The 14,751-nt window shown below is 65.6% G+C and overlaps 1 protein-coding gene across 1 annotated transcript in view; it reads left to right on the top strand.

The window, feature by feature from the left end:
- The first annotated feature begins 649 nt into the window (after positions 1-649).
- IQGAP2 (IQ motif containing GTPase activating protein 2) overlaps positions 650-14,751 on the top strand; it is a 214,306-nt gene continuing 200,204 nt past the window's right edge. The window contains exon 1 of the mRNA XM_062212560.1: positions 650-819. Coding sequence (XP_062068544.1) covers positions 774-819 — 46 coding nt within the window. The 5' untranslated portion in view covers positions 650-773. The remainder of the gene's footprint in view (positions 820-14,751) is intronic.

Here is a 14,751-nt window from a genome sequence, read left to right as displayed (position 1 = left end):
AGGCAGGTGTGATGCATTCTCATATCCTGCCCTGCTCCGGGGAGAGCCCCGAGCACCGCCCCTGGCGTTGGCGGCCACGCAAGGTCCCCAGCCCCCGGCCGCGCTGCACACCCCAGCACTGGGGCCCAGCCCGGGTCCCACCGCACTCGGCGAACCCGCTGCCCACCGCAGGGGACGCCCGGTTCTGGATCAGCCTCCGCGGTCTCGTTTCCCGCCGGGCGCAGTTCGCACCCAGTGGATGCGGGGCAGCCTTGGCCCGCGCGCCCGGCTTCCCGTGCGGAGAGCTGAACCCGCATTCTGGAGACCAAAGTCTCAGACGCAACTTGGAAAAAAAAAAAAAAAAAGTTGGCGCCCGGCGGCACGGGCGGAGAGGAAACCGCGCCGCCGGCCCCGCACTGCCGGCCACCAGGCTGGGCCTCGCGCGCCGGCCGGGGTCAGGGCTCCCCGCGCCGCCGGGCTCTCGGCGTCCCGGGCCCAGCGAGGAGGGGCGGTCCCGGGCGCGCGGCGCTGCGCCCCGCACGCGGTAGGGGTCGCTGCGGCGCTCCCGCCGCTCGGAGTAACGGGGCGGGCGCGGAGAAAGGAAGCCCGCGGGGCGGCGCAGGGCGCGGGGCGCAGGGCGCAGCGCACTCCCGCTCGGGGCGGCGGCGGCGGCGGAGCCCGGGGCTCGCTCGGGACACACAGGCGGGCGGGTCGGAGCGCGCGCAGCCCGCGAGCTGGCCAGCGAGGGGAGCCGCGGGGGGCGCGCCCCGGGAGGGCCCCCGCAGGCGCGCAGGATGCCCCATGAGGAGGGGCCGCCGCTGCAGAGGCCCCGCTACGGCTGTAAGTGCGGGCCGCGGGCCGCGGGACCGGCGGAGGAGTGGGCTTCGGCCTCCAGGGGCCTGGCGGAGTCGCCAGCGCCCTCCCTGAATTCCTGTCCGCTGCCGGCAGGCGGCAGCCCGCCCCCCACCCCAAACTCGGAGTGGGCGCAGGGCTGCGCCCCGGGTCGGCGGGGCGGGGGTCCCGGGGGTGTCAGGTGAGGATTCGGGCCGCGGCGGCTCGGGCCGGGGGCGCCGTTGGTCTCCGATTCTTCCCGCCCAGGCCGGGCGAGTCCGCTCTCGCGGGCGGCTACAGGTGGCCCGGGCGCGCTGGGGGCCCCCGCGGGCGCCGCCTCCGGCCGCGCTCCCTGGACTTCGCCGCGCCGAGCCGGCCGGGGCCCAGGTGAGTTCCCCCGGCTGCCGAAGCCGGAAGGGGCAGCCCCGGGCCCCTGGCGCCCGCGCGGGGCCGGCGGCGGGGCCCGGAGCCCGCGTGACCCGGCGAGCCCGTGCCGGGGGCTGCTTCGGGAGGAGGTGGCTCGGACCAATCGCAAGCGGACTGAGCCAGATGAGCGCGGACCACGTGGCTCCGTGCGCAGAGTTCAGAGTCCCAAACCTGTGCCAGGAAGTATTTCCTTTAAAGCAAACAGAAGGTTGGGCCTCTGCCCCCGGGTGTCCCCGGCCCGGGCCGGCCTCGGTGGCGCTGCCTGGGGCAGGTCGTGCACCGGGCGGCCCTGGCGCCCGGCCCCTTTCCCTCCCCTGTCTTCTTGCCCAGGGTCTCTTCCATGCTGGCTGGTTTCCCGCGGGACCCCTGCCGTCGGCGAGGCGGGGCCTGGGTCTGCTCGGCAGGCCCCAGCGCTCTGCCCTGACTTGGAGAACTAGCGGCCCCTTCGGTGCTGGGCGTCAGGGTGGGGCCGGGGCTTCCTGTGTCCCTGCAGCCTGCACAGAGGGGCTGGCGTTCCCCATCGGTCCCCAGGGTGGTGCGGCACAGGGGCCACTTAGCAGTAAGACACGGGGGACATTTGGGTCAGCGGGACAGTAGCCTGCTGTGTTTAAACCAGCATCTGGATGCCTGACAGGTGTGTGAGTGAGGTGCGCTCATGCTGTGTTGGCAAGACACCACCCCAGGGCTACACCTGAGTGTAGACAGGCTCCTCCCGCACCGGGCAGTCAGGCCGGGGGCAGTTCAGCTTCTGGTGGCTGCCTTCCGGGCCCCCGTCACCGTCCCCGGGTCGGCGATGCCGCCGGCTGCTCTCCGGGCGGCCGGGGGAAGGACTGGGCTTTTCCATGTGGTTTGGGGGGCACAGTTCCAGCGGAACCTCATCAGGCTCACTCCAACTCTTAGCAGTCGGCACTTCTGCAGGGCTTAGCTTCTGCTCCAGGGCTAGATGTCCGCGAGATGCTTGTGATAGCGACGACTGGGTGGCTCGGGTTGGGCCGTTGCAGCCGCTCGGGCCTGGCCTCTTTGGCACTGTCTCCCTGGCCCCTGCACCGGCGCCGGGTCTCAGAGCTCTCTCAGCCTGCTCGGCCCTGATACAGCACAGGCTGCGGAAGTCCGGTTACCGAGTTTGACGCCGGCTGCGTGGGCCATGCTCCCCGCAGCCTGGGATGTCCGTATCTGCAGGGCAAGGCTGCAGGCTGCTCAGCCACGCAGTGCCCAGCGGGTGGGGAGCGGCAGCTGTGTGACTGCAATCGGAGACCCCGTGCGCACACACTTCCGTTTCGGTCTGACTTGCAGTGGCTTCCGAGCCGTTGTCACAAGCTGTGGGGGATCTGCCAAGTTACTTTGGAAGACGCCCGCAAGTTCTGTCCCAGTTCCTTGTGTGCTCACAGGCGTGGCGGTAGCGGGGCAGGTGATTTCACTCTTTGTGGGTCGTGCATCAACGCTCGGGCGCCCGCTGCTGGTCACGCCCCTTCGGGTCCCTAACGGCTGTGGCTTCCTACCCCTGCCAAACCCAGATCCTTCCTCTCGTGAGATATGTTGTGAAAGTCACAGTCAGCAGGGCTTCCCTGTTGCTTCCTGCAGAAAGTGCACCCTGCGTCTGGTGCGTGCGGGTCCCGGGGGGTGGGGTGGGGGTGCAGGCTGAGGCTGTCGGGCCCGGCCCCCTGCCGTCGGAGGGCGTGGCACAGAGTTCTGAACCATGGGGCGTGAACACCCGTGCTGCTGAGCGGCCGAGGAGGCCTCGGTGGGCCTGTGTCCAGGGCCTCCCTCGGGTGCCGGTGCTGCAGTTAAGCTTCCTGAAGGGCCTTGAGGTCAGCAGCGGGAGTGTTGTTTTCGTACGCTTTTAGCTCTAATTACACGCGCTCTTAGCCACAGTGACTGGCTTGGGAGGGCCTGAGCTTGAACTGCCGAGCGGGTTGCGGGACTTGGTCGTCTCCAGGGTGTCAGCCGCCCCTGTTGTCTCCGGAGCCATGGACGGGCTGCTGCCCCCGTCCCCTGGGTGACACAGCTGGTCCCTGGCTCCTGCAGCTAGAAGGCAGGTGTGCAAGTGGCCAGTGGTCACCACAGTCCCCGTGGTAGCAGACACATGGAGGATGGCACGGGGGCAGGTGAGCCAGCCGGGCAGGCCGTGGGACAGGGCGTGAAGTCTCCACTCCGGGCTGCTATTCGTGTGCTGTTGTCACCTGCTCACTGTCCCCAAGAGCACCCGTGGTCTCCCCGTGTTACTGCTCCCCGCCAAGCACAGCCAGGCTTCCCAGACAGCACCACTGCTCCCTGGGACGAGGCCGCCCCACTCCAGGAGCCCCCCCGGGCCACTCCTGGCACAACAGCTTGTGACGCATGTGTGTCACGTGCCGGACGCGCCTCTGGCGGGGAGGGGGCAGGTGGCCAGGAGCAGGTGGCATGGGTGGCCGGGCGGGCTCCTCGGCTGCCTGCTCTCCTGTACAGGCGGGGTGATGAGCAGCAGCAGATCCTCTGGAGACTGTACATGTGGATTTGAATTCTGACCTCCTCCTGAGGGGGCATGGCACCGATGTGCCCCGGGGGTGGGCTCCTGGCACAGGTGCACACAGCCACGGTGTGAGTGCCTCCTGTGCACCCAGCGTGTGGGTGAGGCAGATGCTGCTTCGCTGGTCACAGCTTTCAGGAGAACGTGGGACAGGAGCAGCAGCAGGTGTCTCTGCGGGCTGGCAAGGTGTCCTGGGGAGGGTGGGGCCGGTGAAGGTGACCTCGGGGAGGTACCGGGAGTGTTGCCTGGGCTGTGTGTGGTTAGGTGCGGGGCGGGGCCCAGAGGGGAGGGGCCGTGTGCAGAACTGGGAGGGACTGGGTCCTGGAGTCCTTTTATCTGTAGGCAGAGCAGAGCAGGCTGAGTGCGGGGGGGGGGGGGGGGGGGGGGTCACTGGCACGCCCTCCCTGGAGTGCCTTCTCCTTATTTGAAATTCCTTAGAAGGCACTTCTTTCTTCTTCGTTTTGTTGTACTTTTCTTCCCTGGAGAGAGAGACAGAGACAGATAGATGGAGGGACACCTTCCCCTGCTGGCTCACCCCCCATATGCCCATGGTAGCCTGAATCTCCATCCAGGTCTCCCTCGCTTGGGGGGGGGGGTGCAGCAGCAGCAAGCTGAGCCCGAGGTGCAGCTGGGGCTGGGACCCAGCCCCTCAGACCTGCGATTGCTGGCGCCTCAAGTGGCGTCCTGACGTGGGTGGCGCATTCCCTAGGCATCCCTGGGACACACCCCGGAGGACGTTTTCCTTAGGTGTCCCAGGCCCAGTGGCCGGGTGAAGTGGGCGTGGGGAGGCCAGGGACCTCATTTGGAGGCCTCTGGGCATCTGGCTGGCACCTCTGCCAGGCTGGGACCCTGCTGGGACAGGTGCAGGTACGGGAGCATCGGGGGCCAGGGCTTCCTCACCGCCGTCCCCTCGTCCTCTCCATCCCTCGTGGCCATTTCCGCTCCCACATGACCCTGGGCTCAGATGTGTTGGGCAAGGGCTCAGCTGAGTGTCCACTGGCCCTGCAGCTGCCCGGACCTCCTCCCGGGCCCCTTGAGGGTCTGGCGGCCGTGTCAGCAGAGCAGGTTCAGCTGGGAAGCCACAGCAGGAGTGCGTGGCCGGAGCTGAGCCCCCACTTGGGGACCCGGCACACGCCCCGGCATCAGCTTCTGCATGGGTTCTTGTCTGATGACAGTTACGGTGGGGCAGCGGTAAGGTGGCTTTTCTGTCCTGTGGGACACGGATGTGATCTGCAAGGGAGAGCCTGGAATCTGCTGACCGGTCAGGTGAGCTCAGTGCTGGCTTCCTGGAGGCCCGGAGGAGCGGGCGTGGACACCTGGGGGGTCAGGTCGCCCTCCTCCATTCCCCCAGGACAGTTCAGAGTGTGCGTTCCTTCTGTTTCCGGAAGGGTCCCGCGTGTTAGCAGGGATGTGAGTGCTCGGGCGCAGGTGCCCCAGGGCGCCCTCCCCTCGCAGGGGTTACAGGTGTGGGGCTGTGGTGGCAGAGGCGGGGAGGGTGGGGCCCCAGAGACGACACTTTGACACTTCGTCCGTCCTTTCTCCATTAAGCAGAGGGATTCCTGAGAGTTGGCGTGGCTCCCACATTTTATCTGTGGATGCGGTCTTTGGTAGGCAGTGTCGGCATGCCTGTCTGACCCGTGGGGTTCCAGCTGTGGCAGGAAGCGTGGCTCAGCGTCGTGCCGCGGCCCGGCACCTGCACCGGGGGTTCTGGGTCAGTACTTGCCGCTGCTTCAGGTTTTCTTTGATTTGTGTGTACTGCGCCGTGTTAGAATGAGAAAATGCTCTGGTCTCTGCCAGGAAGCAGAAAATAAGATTTGACTTATTTGAAAAGAGAGCGAGCGATGTCGTCCATCGTTCTCCAATCGCCAGGGCTGGGCCAGGCCGAGGCATGGAGACTAATTCCATGGAGTGGTAGGGGACTAACCTTGCTGGGGGCGGGGCCTGGTGCTGGGGGCTGACCTTGCTGGGGGCGGGGCCTGGTGCTGGGGGCTGACCTTGCTGGGGGCGGGGCCTGGTGCTGGGGGCTGACCTTGCTAGGGGCCAGGTCCTGGTGCTGGAGGCCTAGGGCTGGGGGCCTGGGGCTGGGGGAGCTGACCTTGCTGGGGGCGGGGCCTGGTGCTAGAGATGTCCCCCACCCTCCAGACCTTGCTGGGGGCGGGGCCTGGTGCTGGGGGCTGACCTTGCTGGGGGCGGGGCCTGGTGCTGGGGGCTGACCTTGCTAGGGGCCAGGTCCTGGTGCTGGGGGCCTAGGGCTGGGGGCCTGGGGCTGGGGGAGCTGACCTTGCTGGGGGTGGACCTGGTGCTAGAGATGTCCCCCACCCTCCAGACCTTGCTGGGGGCGGGGCCTGGTGCTGGGGTCCTGGTGCTGGGGGCTGACCTTGCTGGGGGCGGGGCCTGGTGCTGGGGGCCTAGGGCTGGGGGCCTGGGGCTGGGGCTGGGGGCTGACCTTGCTGGGGAGGGGCCTGGTGCTAGAGATGTCCCCCACCCTCCCCGACCTTGCTGGGGGCAGGGCCTGGGGCTGGGGACGGGGCCTGGGGCTAGGGGCTGACCTTGCTGGGTTGCTCCCCTCTGAGGTCAAGGGCTGGTGTGGCGGTGGCCTCTGACCTGGAGGTGACCTGCATGCCTTCGCCTTGTGGGCTGCTCCTCTGATGCCCGTCAGCTGTGCTCCTGGGCTCCGTGACATTGTGTCTCACGGGTCAGCACGTGTGTCACACAGAAATGTTTTTCCATGCTTGCTGGGGCCAACAGTCTGATCCCAGCTGAGAACAGTTTCCCACGGCCTGTGGCCGTCTGCGCCTCTCGACGCCCTCAAGCCGGGTACTGGGCTCCTGTCGCGGGCGCTCTGTTTGTGGTGAACACACGTCTGCCCGCTGGCAGCTCACCAGCAAGGCCGAATTAGACCTAATTGCACTCAGGTGCGGCTCTGCAGGAGCTGGCCAGGCCCGCGGTCTTGCTGTGTCATGGCAGGAAGGTCACACTGGAGGGGCTTCTGCGCATCACTTCCGGGTCACAGCGTTGGCTGGGCCTGTGCCGGGCAGACCGGGTCCACTGGCCCCTGCCCATGGCGATGGGCACTGCCCTGCTTTGTGGAGTGGGCCTCACCCGCCGTGCCCCTGGGGGCCGGGCACCTTTCTGGGGAAGCTGAACTATGCCACACGTGCTTCCTCTGCAGGCCCCCGTCCCCGGGACGTGCGTGCTGCTGAGCCGAGGGTGCAGGCTGTGCCGTGTCAGCCCCTTCCGGCTCCCACTGCCGCGGCCGTGGCCGGTGACATGGCCATGAAGAGGGCACAGCGGCCTTGTGCTGGAAGGACAGCCCCTGGCTTCTGCGTCCTGCTGTCCCAGCCCGCGTGGGCTCTCTCCGAGCCACGGGGAGAAGCCTTGCTGTGAGGGCGGGGGGCTGGCAGGTGCTTGGTGGGCACCCAGGGTGGGACCGGGGCACCGAGAGGCACGCAAGGGCCTCCTGGGTGGCAGCATGTCTGTTGTCCTTGGGTACGGGACCCCAGGCACCCTGGCGCTGGGCAAACGCTGCGTGCCCCGTCCCTTCCCATGCTGGAGTGCGTTGGCCTTGCCCAGGCTTTGGGATGCCCTTTCCTGGGCCGTCAGGGCGTGCCGTGGGTGTGATTGACAGCGAAAGGCCCGCCCTTCCAGGAGACAAGGTGTGCGCCCCACCCTGCCCCCAGAGCCCTTTCTGCCACCAGCAGGATTCTGCTTTTTCCACTGCTCAGGGCACAGCTGTGTGTCTGGGATTTCCACCCTGATGAGTCTCTGGTGCTGGGTTTTAAGTGAGGGCTCTCTGGGCCGTGCTCGCCTGGCTAGGGGCCTCTTGTGCGTGGCAGGGCTGGTACACTGCAGGCTGGCTGGGGCCTCCGTGTGGCTCGCAGGCCCCCAGAGATGGGGACAGTGAGAGGCCGCACCTGGAGTAACCCAGCGGTGATCAGGGCTGAGTCACGAGGTGGAGGGGAGGCAGCCGCCTGCCTGAGGGGCGCAGCCGGCTCCTGGCCGCCTGTGTGTGTGTTTGTGTGTGTGTGCACGCTACAGGTGTGCCTGCTCCATCTGCAGCCGTGCAGGTTGTCGGGGGTGGGCATTGCCTGCCGTGGCTTACGTGGCATGGGGGAATGCTTTAACAGGACAGCCTGAGACCCAGGGCTGCACCCCGTATGGGCGTGTCCAGCCCAGCTCAGAGAAGCAGCAGATGGACGGCCTCTGGGCAGCGGCTGGCACCCAGGCCCCATCCAAGCAGAGGCCTCAGGGGACCCCAGCAAAGGGCTCCAGCCCACCTTGTGGGTTGCCCGGCTCTACAGGGGTGACTGGCGGGCAGGCAGGCGCCTGTTTCCCGAGCTCGGGCTGTCTGCTGTGTTGAGCTCTTGCGACCCTGGGACTGTGTCTCTGTGCAGCTGCTGGGTACCACAGGAGGGAGCGAGGCAGGTGCCCTGGGCACTGTGTGGAGAGTGCGAAGCCATCCCCCTGCGGGGGAGAGTGTGCGTGCGTTCTGTCCCCACAGCAGGCACCTGCAGCTCCACGGAGCACTGAGTGCTTCACCAATAAAGGAGGATGGCTGAGCCCGTCGTCTTGGGGGCCCCCTCTGCTCCCTTTGAAAGGAGCCTGCTGGGGGGCTGTGCCGGGCTCTTGGGAGACCACTCCTGCTGAGAGGCCAGGGCCAGTGCCTGCCTGGGGAAGCCCTGGGGACCTGGGCCAGATCTGCAGCACAGGAGCGAGGCACAATTCGTCCCATCCAGGCCACGGGCTGCCCCTGCTCTGCCCAGCCGTGGTGCTGGAGGACAGCCTGCAGGTGCGTCACCCCCGAGACCAACTTCCGAAAAGATAAGAGGGAGATTTTAGAAGCAGTACATTGCCATCCTGGGAGAAAAACCTAGAATGAAGGTTGTGGGTAACCCTCGGGTGTAGTGCGCAGAGGTAACACCGAGAGCATTTGGACGCCCTCTTCTCCAGGTTTCCTCTGCCAGCTGACGGCATCAGGCGAGCTGGTCCTCCCGTCCCCTGCAGGGCCCGAACCTGGCGGTGCTCGGTGGGAGAACTGACGGCCACTGATGGGGACTAGCCTCGCCCACGGTCACACGACGTGTGCTCTGAGTATCCTTGCCGTGGCAGAATAAAGGGGCACACATCACACACAGACATGCATGTGCACACGCACAGAGACATGTACATAACACATGTGCGTGCACATCACATACACATGCCTCACACATGGGCACACAGACACGCATGCGCACACACAGACATGTACATAACACACGTGTGTGTACATCACATGCATATCACATGCACGTGCCTCACACATGGGCACACAAACATGCATGTGCACACACCACACAGACATACATGTGCACACAAGAGACATGTACATAACACGTGTGCACATACATCACATGCATATCACATACACATGCCTCACACATGGGCACACACGCATGTGCATACACACACCACACATGCACAGGCATGTGTATCGCGTGTGCACACACCACATATGGCAGTGCATGTGCACATGCCTCACATACAGGCACACACACCCGTACACATGCACCCACTACATGAACACATACGCACAGCACACACAGACCAGAGATACCATTTCACGCAGGGTGTTAGTGCGTTCCTGGTTCTGTCACTGCGTCTCTAAACAGCCCTTCCTCCTCGCGTGCGAGCGTGGAGCGGGCGCCTCTGCAGGGGCTCCCCCGGGCTGTGTCCTGGCTGGTCCTTTACCTCGCCTGCACCTGTCAGCGGGTCTCAGCAGACTCTTGTCTGGAGCCTGCCTGTGTGGCCTCTTCCCCTGGCTGCGCCGGCAGCTGACTTCCCTTCGAGAGAGTGGGAGGCGGCCGCGAGGGACGGGCCAGCGTGGGAGCTGAAACTGGAACCCGGGGCTCACGTCAGCCTGGCCCCTGTGCTCGGTGCTGTGCGTGCGCCAGTCCGGAAGGAAGCAGAGGGAGCGTCCTGCCTGTCCACATGACAGAGACCTCGTGAGGGTGACAGCCAGCCAGCCTGGGGTCAGCTCTTACAGTTACGTGACTGTGACGTCATGGGGCTTGGTGACGGCCAGCCTGGGGTCAGCTCTTACAGTTACGTGACTGTGACGTCATGGGGCTTGGTGACGGCCGGCCTGGGGTCAGCTCCTACATCACTGTGACATCATGAGTGAGGCTGAGTGACGGCCAGCCTGGGGTTAGCTCTTACAGTTACGTCACTGTGATGTCATGGGGCTGAGTGACAGCCAGCCGGGGGTCAGCTCTTACAGTTACATCACTGTGATGTCATGGAGCTAAGTGACAGCCAGCCTGGGGTCAGCTCCTACATCACTGTGATGTCATGAGTGAGGCTGAGTGACAGCCCAGCCGGGGGTCAGCTCTTACAGTTACATCACTGTGACGTCATGGAGCTGAGTGACAGCCAGCCGGGGGTCAGCTCCTACAGTTACATCACTGTGACATCATAGGGCTGAGTGGCAGCCAGCTGGGGGTCAGCTCTTACAGTGTAGCATTTGGGGCACTTTTGGCAGTGCCACCAGCATCATCCTGTGTGCTGGGAAGAAAGACGTGGTGACAGCGGCCGAGCCTCCTGTCCACACCCTGCTCTGCTTCAGGACCAGGACCAGGCCTTCTGCAGAGCTGCAGGGGGCGGTGGGGACACTCCCGGGAGGGGCTTGGTGACGGCAGCCTGGCTGGGGTGAGCGAGGAGGCTGAGGGGCCAGCACGCTGGCGTCTGCGAGCTCTCGACTCCTCCACACCCTGGCCGAACCGCGTCACCTGAGCCTCCTGCCGGGGCCTCTTCACCCCGTGTCCGTTTCCGTGACCTGCAGAGGAACTCGGCTCAAGCACCTGCTGCCCGTCCCAGCCTGGTGGGCGGAGTCGCCCCTCGCTTCAGGGCGGGTCCTGGGCCTGTTCCTGTGCGCTGGGCCAGGGGGTTCTCATTGGCTACCCAGAAATGCTAGGCAGAGGCTTGGAAACATTCATGGGGGAGTGGAATTATAGGAGAACTTTGTTGCAAAATGGTCAAAGTCCCTGTGCTGTAATCTGTGCATTTCCATGCCCTCCTGGGGGACCCCGGTGTAGTTGCCACCTGGTGCGGGTGCTGTGCAGTCAGTGGAGTCCTGTGAGATCAACGGAACGTGCGGCCCGGCTGCGGGTGGTCGTGAGAGGGGCTGCCGACTCTCCCACCACTGCTGCTCAGCGCCCCCGCTGCTGTTCCTCCATGTGGGTCCCTGTGGGCCTCGCCGGCTGCGTGCCGGTGAAGTCTCTCCCGTCAGCAGGAACACAGAACCAGCTCCCTCCTTGCCCGCTCTTGCGAGGTGGCGTCCGGGGCATGGGGTGGGGGGGAAGAGCCAAAAGGAAGAGGGGATGGGGGGCTGCAAGGGTGCGGCTGTGACAGGTGCTTCCCGCAGAGCTGAGCACAGCGGCCCCGGGCTCAGGCTCGCACCAGACAGATACCCTCTGGCACTCAGCCGCCATGCACGCTGTCACCATGTCTGTACCGTGCGCTGTCCCCGTGTCTGCCCGTGTCCTCAGCGTGCAGTGCTGTGACCAGCTCCACTGCACACACAGCACCCATCTTGCATCAGACGTGAGGGTGCCAGTGCCCCATGTGCCGCTGGCAGAGAGGGCGTTGGAACCTGGGTGTTGAGTGGGGATTTGTATGGGAGGGAGGTCAGGCCTGGAAGCAGTGGGAGGGGGCGCCACTGGCCAGGGAGTGCCCGTGGCGGAAGGGAAGGAACTGGCGGGCGCCGAGCCTATGTCCAAGTCCCTCCTTGCGGAGCTGGCCGACGTGCTTCCTGCGTGCTCCCCGGGTGCGGCCCGAGAGCTGGAGCGGGTGAGGGAGCTGTGTGCACAGCCTGGCCGCGGGGCCTGGCCCCGGCGCTGGGTCTGCTTTCTCGCCTCCTGGGGAGACCAGGGAATTCCTTGTCCGGAAACCCTGGGCAAGGGTGAGCACAGCCATCTGGGGTCGTTTTCTTGGGTGGGAGTGCCGTCCCAGTGGTGAACCCAGTCTGATGGCTCTGCGCGGCCTACCCCGCCCTTGAGCCACCATGGAGTAGGCTGCTGTGTGTGTCCTGGGGTGGAAGGACAGTGAGCCCCTCCCCACGCCCAGGCTCGGGGGCGGGCACAGGGCAGGTGCGAGAACGCCGGCCCCTCCCCTCGTGCAGCTGCCTGTGAACGGCTCCCCTCCCGGGGTCGCTGCTGGGCCGCAGGGCTGCCCCGGGGAGAAGCCCTGGTCTGGGTGCGGGGGCTCCCCAGAGCCTCCCTCATCCCTGGGCTCAGCGGCAGGCTGCGGTCCTCACTGTCATGGCCATCTCGTGTGAAGCGGGGGTGGTGGAGGTCTGGGTGTGTGGGAGGGGCACCCTGGGTGGCTGCCCGGTCTCTGGGCTGCTTTCCTCCAGGTGAGGTTGGGCTCTGGCCCCCGGGTGTCAGGAAGAGCAGGAGCCACATGGGAAGCCCCGGCACAGAGCTGCTGAGCTGAGCACCGGCTGCTGCCACGGAACGTGGCTCACATCCGAGGCCCAGCCAGGGTTTGGTGAAGGGCGGGCGCTCACCTGGGGACTCTGCCGCTGGGGTTTCAGTGCCGTCCCTGAGCAAGCTCTCACTCTGCAAGGTCAAGTTTCAACCCTTTCCTGACACTTTCTCTTTTAAAAAAAGATTTATTTCTTTGAAGATCAGAGTTACAGGGAGAGAGATCTTCCATCCACTGATTCACCCTTCAAATGTCCGCAATGGCCAGAGAGAAGCCAGGAGCCAGGAGCTCGGTCCAGGGCTCCCACACGGGTGCAGGGGCGCGAGTGCTCAGGCCATCTTCCACTGCTTTCCCAGGCCACAGCAGGGAGCTGGACCGGAGTGGAGCAGCCTGGACTGGAACCACCAGTGCCCGGAGAGATGCCAGCGTCACCAGCCACAGCTTAACCTCCTGCACCGCCACGCTAGCCCTGGCCCTGTCTCTGTCAAAGCCACTTTCACATGTTCTTCCCTTGTAATTTGAGTACGGGGGGGGGGGGGGGCAGTTGGCACGCAGTCCGCACGTCTGCCCTGGTGCGGGGGTGCAGGGAGGAGGAAGGAATGACAGAGTCAGCAGCTCACCGTGGCCCCATGCGTGGGACGGTTGACTGCGTGGGCTCACCGTCCCTCCTCACAAGTATCAGAGTGACAGATGGCAGGCAGAGAGTGGACGCGCCGTCCTCAGGTCATCAGCGTGGGCGTCACCGTGTGCCCCGAACTCCGTGTATGATGTCGCGGTGTGCGTGTCACCGTGGGGAAGCGTCTCGTGGTTGGAACTGTGAAGTTGGGGGTCAGCGGGCCCGAAAGACAAGGGCACGGCTGTCCCAGGCTGGAGGAGTGGGACTGGCGACAGCCAGCGCTCCTTGGACAGCAGTGACGTCGGTGGGGACGGAGGGGGTCTGTGCTTGCATTTCCTGGTGCGGAGAGCTGTAGAGCGGCCCTGTAATAGGATCCCCTTGTTTTTCAGGAATAGGATAGAACATGCTGGAAAAAGGGCAGGGAACTCGCAGCCCAGGATGTGGGCCGGCGTGTGTGGCTCTGACCTCTCTGGCTGGCCTCCCCCAAGTCCCCGGGCTCTCTGGCAGGAAGGGAAGGTGGGCAGACACTGCCTGTCCTGAGTGTCCCAGGGGCTGGGCGTGGCCGCAGCTGCCTGTTGACCGTCCTGCTTCCATCGTGGTTTCTAACAGCTCCCCACGTGGTTGGAGTGACGCCCGCCAGCTGCGTGTCACGTCTGAGTGCCCCCCCCCCCCCCCCCCGGTGCACACTGCTCGTGCCAGCCATGGGCCCAGAGCTGGGAGAGGTCGATGCAGAAGTACACCCCTCGGAAGATGGGGGGCAGCACCTGAGAGGCAGGCGAGGCGCTCTCCCAAGGCGTGGGTTTGTTCACGGAACACAGTGCCGCGTGCTGTCGTGGGCAGAGGTGGAAACCCCTGGGGGCAGCGGCTGAGCTAACTCTGTCTTAAGTGAGGGTCACATCAGGGAGCTGCGGCTCTAACCTGCAACTGCGGAAGAGGCCAAGTTGGAGACAGAGCTGTGTGTGTGTGGGGAGCGCTCGGGGTGTGCCGGTGCTGGCTGTCACCGTCTCCTGGGCACTGCTGACCAACCAGTAGCAGGGCCTTTACTGTGCGTCCCATCCGCCCGCTCTCTGCTCCCTGTGCTGACTCAGGAGAAAGGCGGGTCGGAAAACAGCGCATGATGGAGAGTTTTTAGATGAGGGACCTCTGGGTGTGTCTGGGGGCCGGTGGAGGAAGACATTCAGGTGGGAACCTGGGTGTCCAGAGGAGAGCCTAGCCCAGGCGAGGTGTGGGGAGACCAGACAGGGACGCGAATCCTGGCTGCTCCTGGGCCATGCCCTCCCTCCCCACGGTCATGGGCTCCGTGGCTCACAGCGGTTGGGGCAGCGGGGGCCGAGTGCCTGGAATACCATGCTTCCCGGGAAGCTGCCTGCACCTGCACAGCCATGTGTGGGCCCAGCCGGGCGAGAGAGCTGCTCCTCCTGCCCGAGGCCTCACTGCCGGCTGGGAGCCGGGCCTGGCCTGGGGCACTCGTGGGCCGTGTCTTGGAGCTCCGTTTTCTGGTTCGGGGTGAAATGCAGGTCACCGTGCAGTGGGGTGCAAGACGGATGGCTCTTGAAGGCTCCGCGTGAAGGAGACTGTCCCTGCTGAGAGCTGTCTGTGGGCCTCCCCACTCCCACTTGTCCCCGGGGGCTGTTTCTCCATGGCTGACATGGCCTGGGGTGCCTGGAGTGGGGGGGTCCATAGGGCCTGGAAGGCGGGGCTGCTTCCTCCAGGCGTGGGGTGAGGGGCAGGCTGCTGCAGGCTGTGCTCCCAGACGGGAGGCGGCGCCGTCCCAGCCTCTGCGCATCTATGGGACTGTGGATGTCCTGATGGGCAGCCGAGCGGCCAGGCGCACGTGCAGGTGTGCGGGAGACGTGTCTCACGGAGCTGGCTGCAGACGGAATCCACCTGATTTTGTCCGCCTGATTTGTAATTTTACTGTTCTTTCATTTAA

Source organism: Lepus europaeus, chromosome 15 (assembly GCF_033115175.1).
Source record: "Lepus europaeus isolate LE1 chromosome 15, mLepTim1.pri, whole genome shotgun sequence".
Taxonomy (NCBI): Eukaryota; Metazoa; Chordata; class Mammalia; order Lagomorpha; family Leporidae; genus Lepus; species Lepus europaeus.
This window is presented reverse-complemented; position numbering and strand designations above follow the sequence as displayed.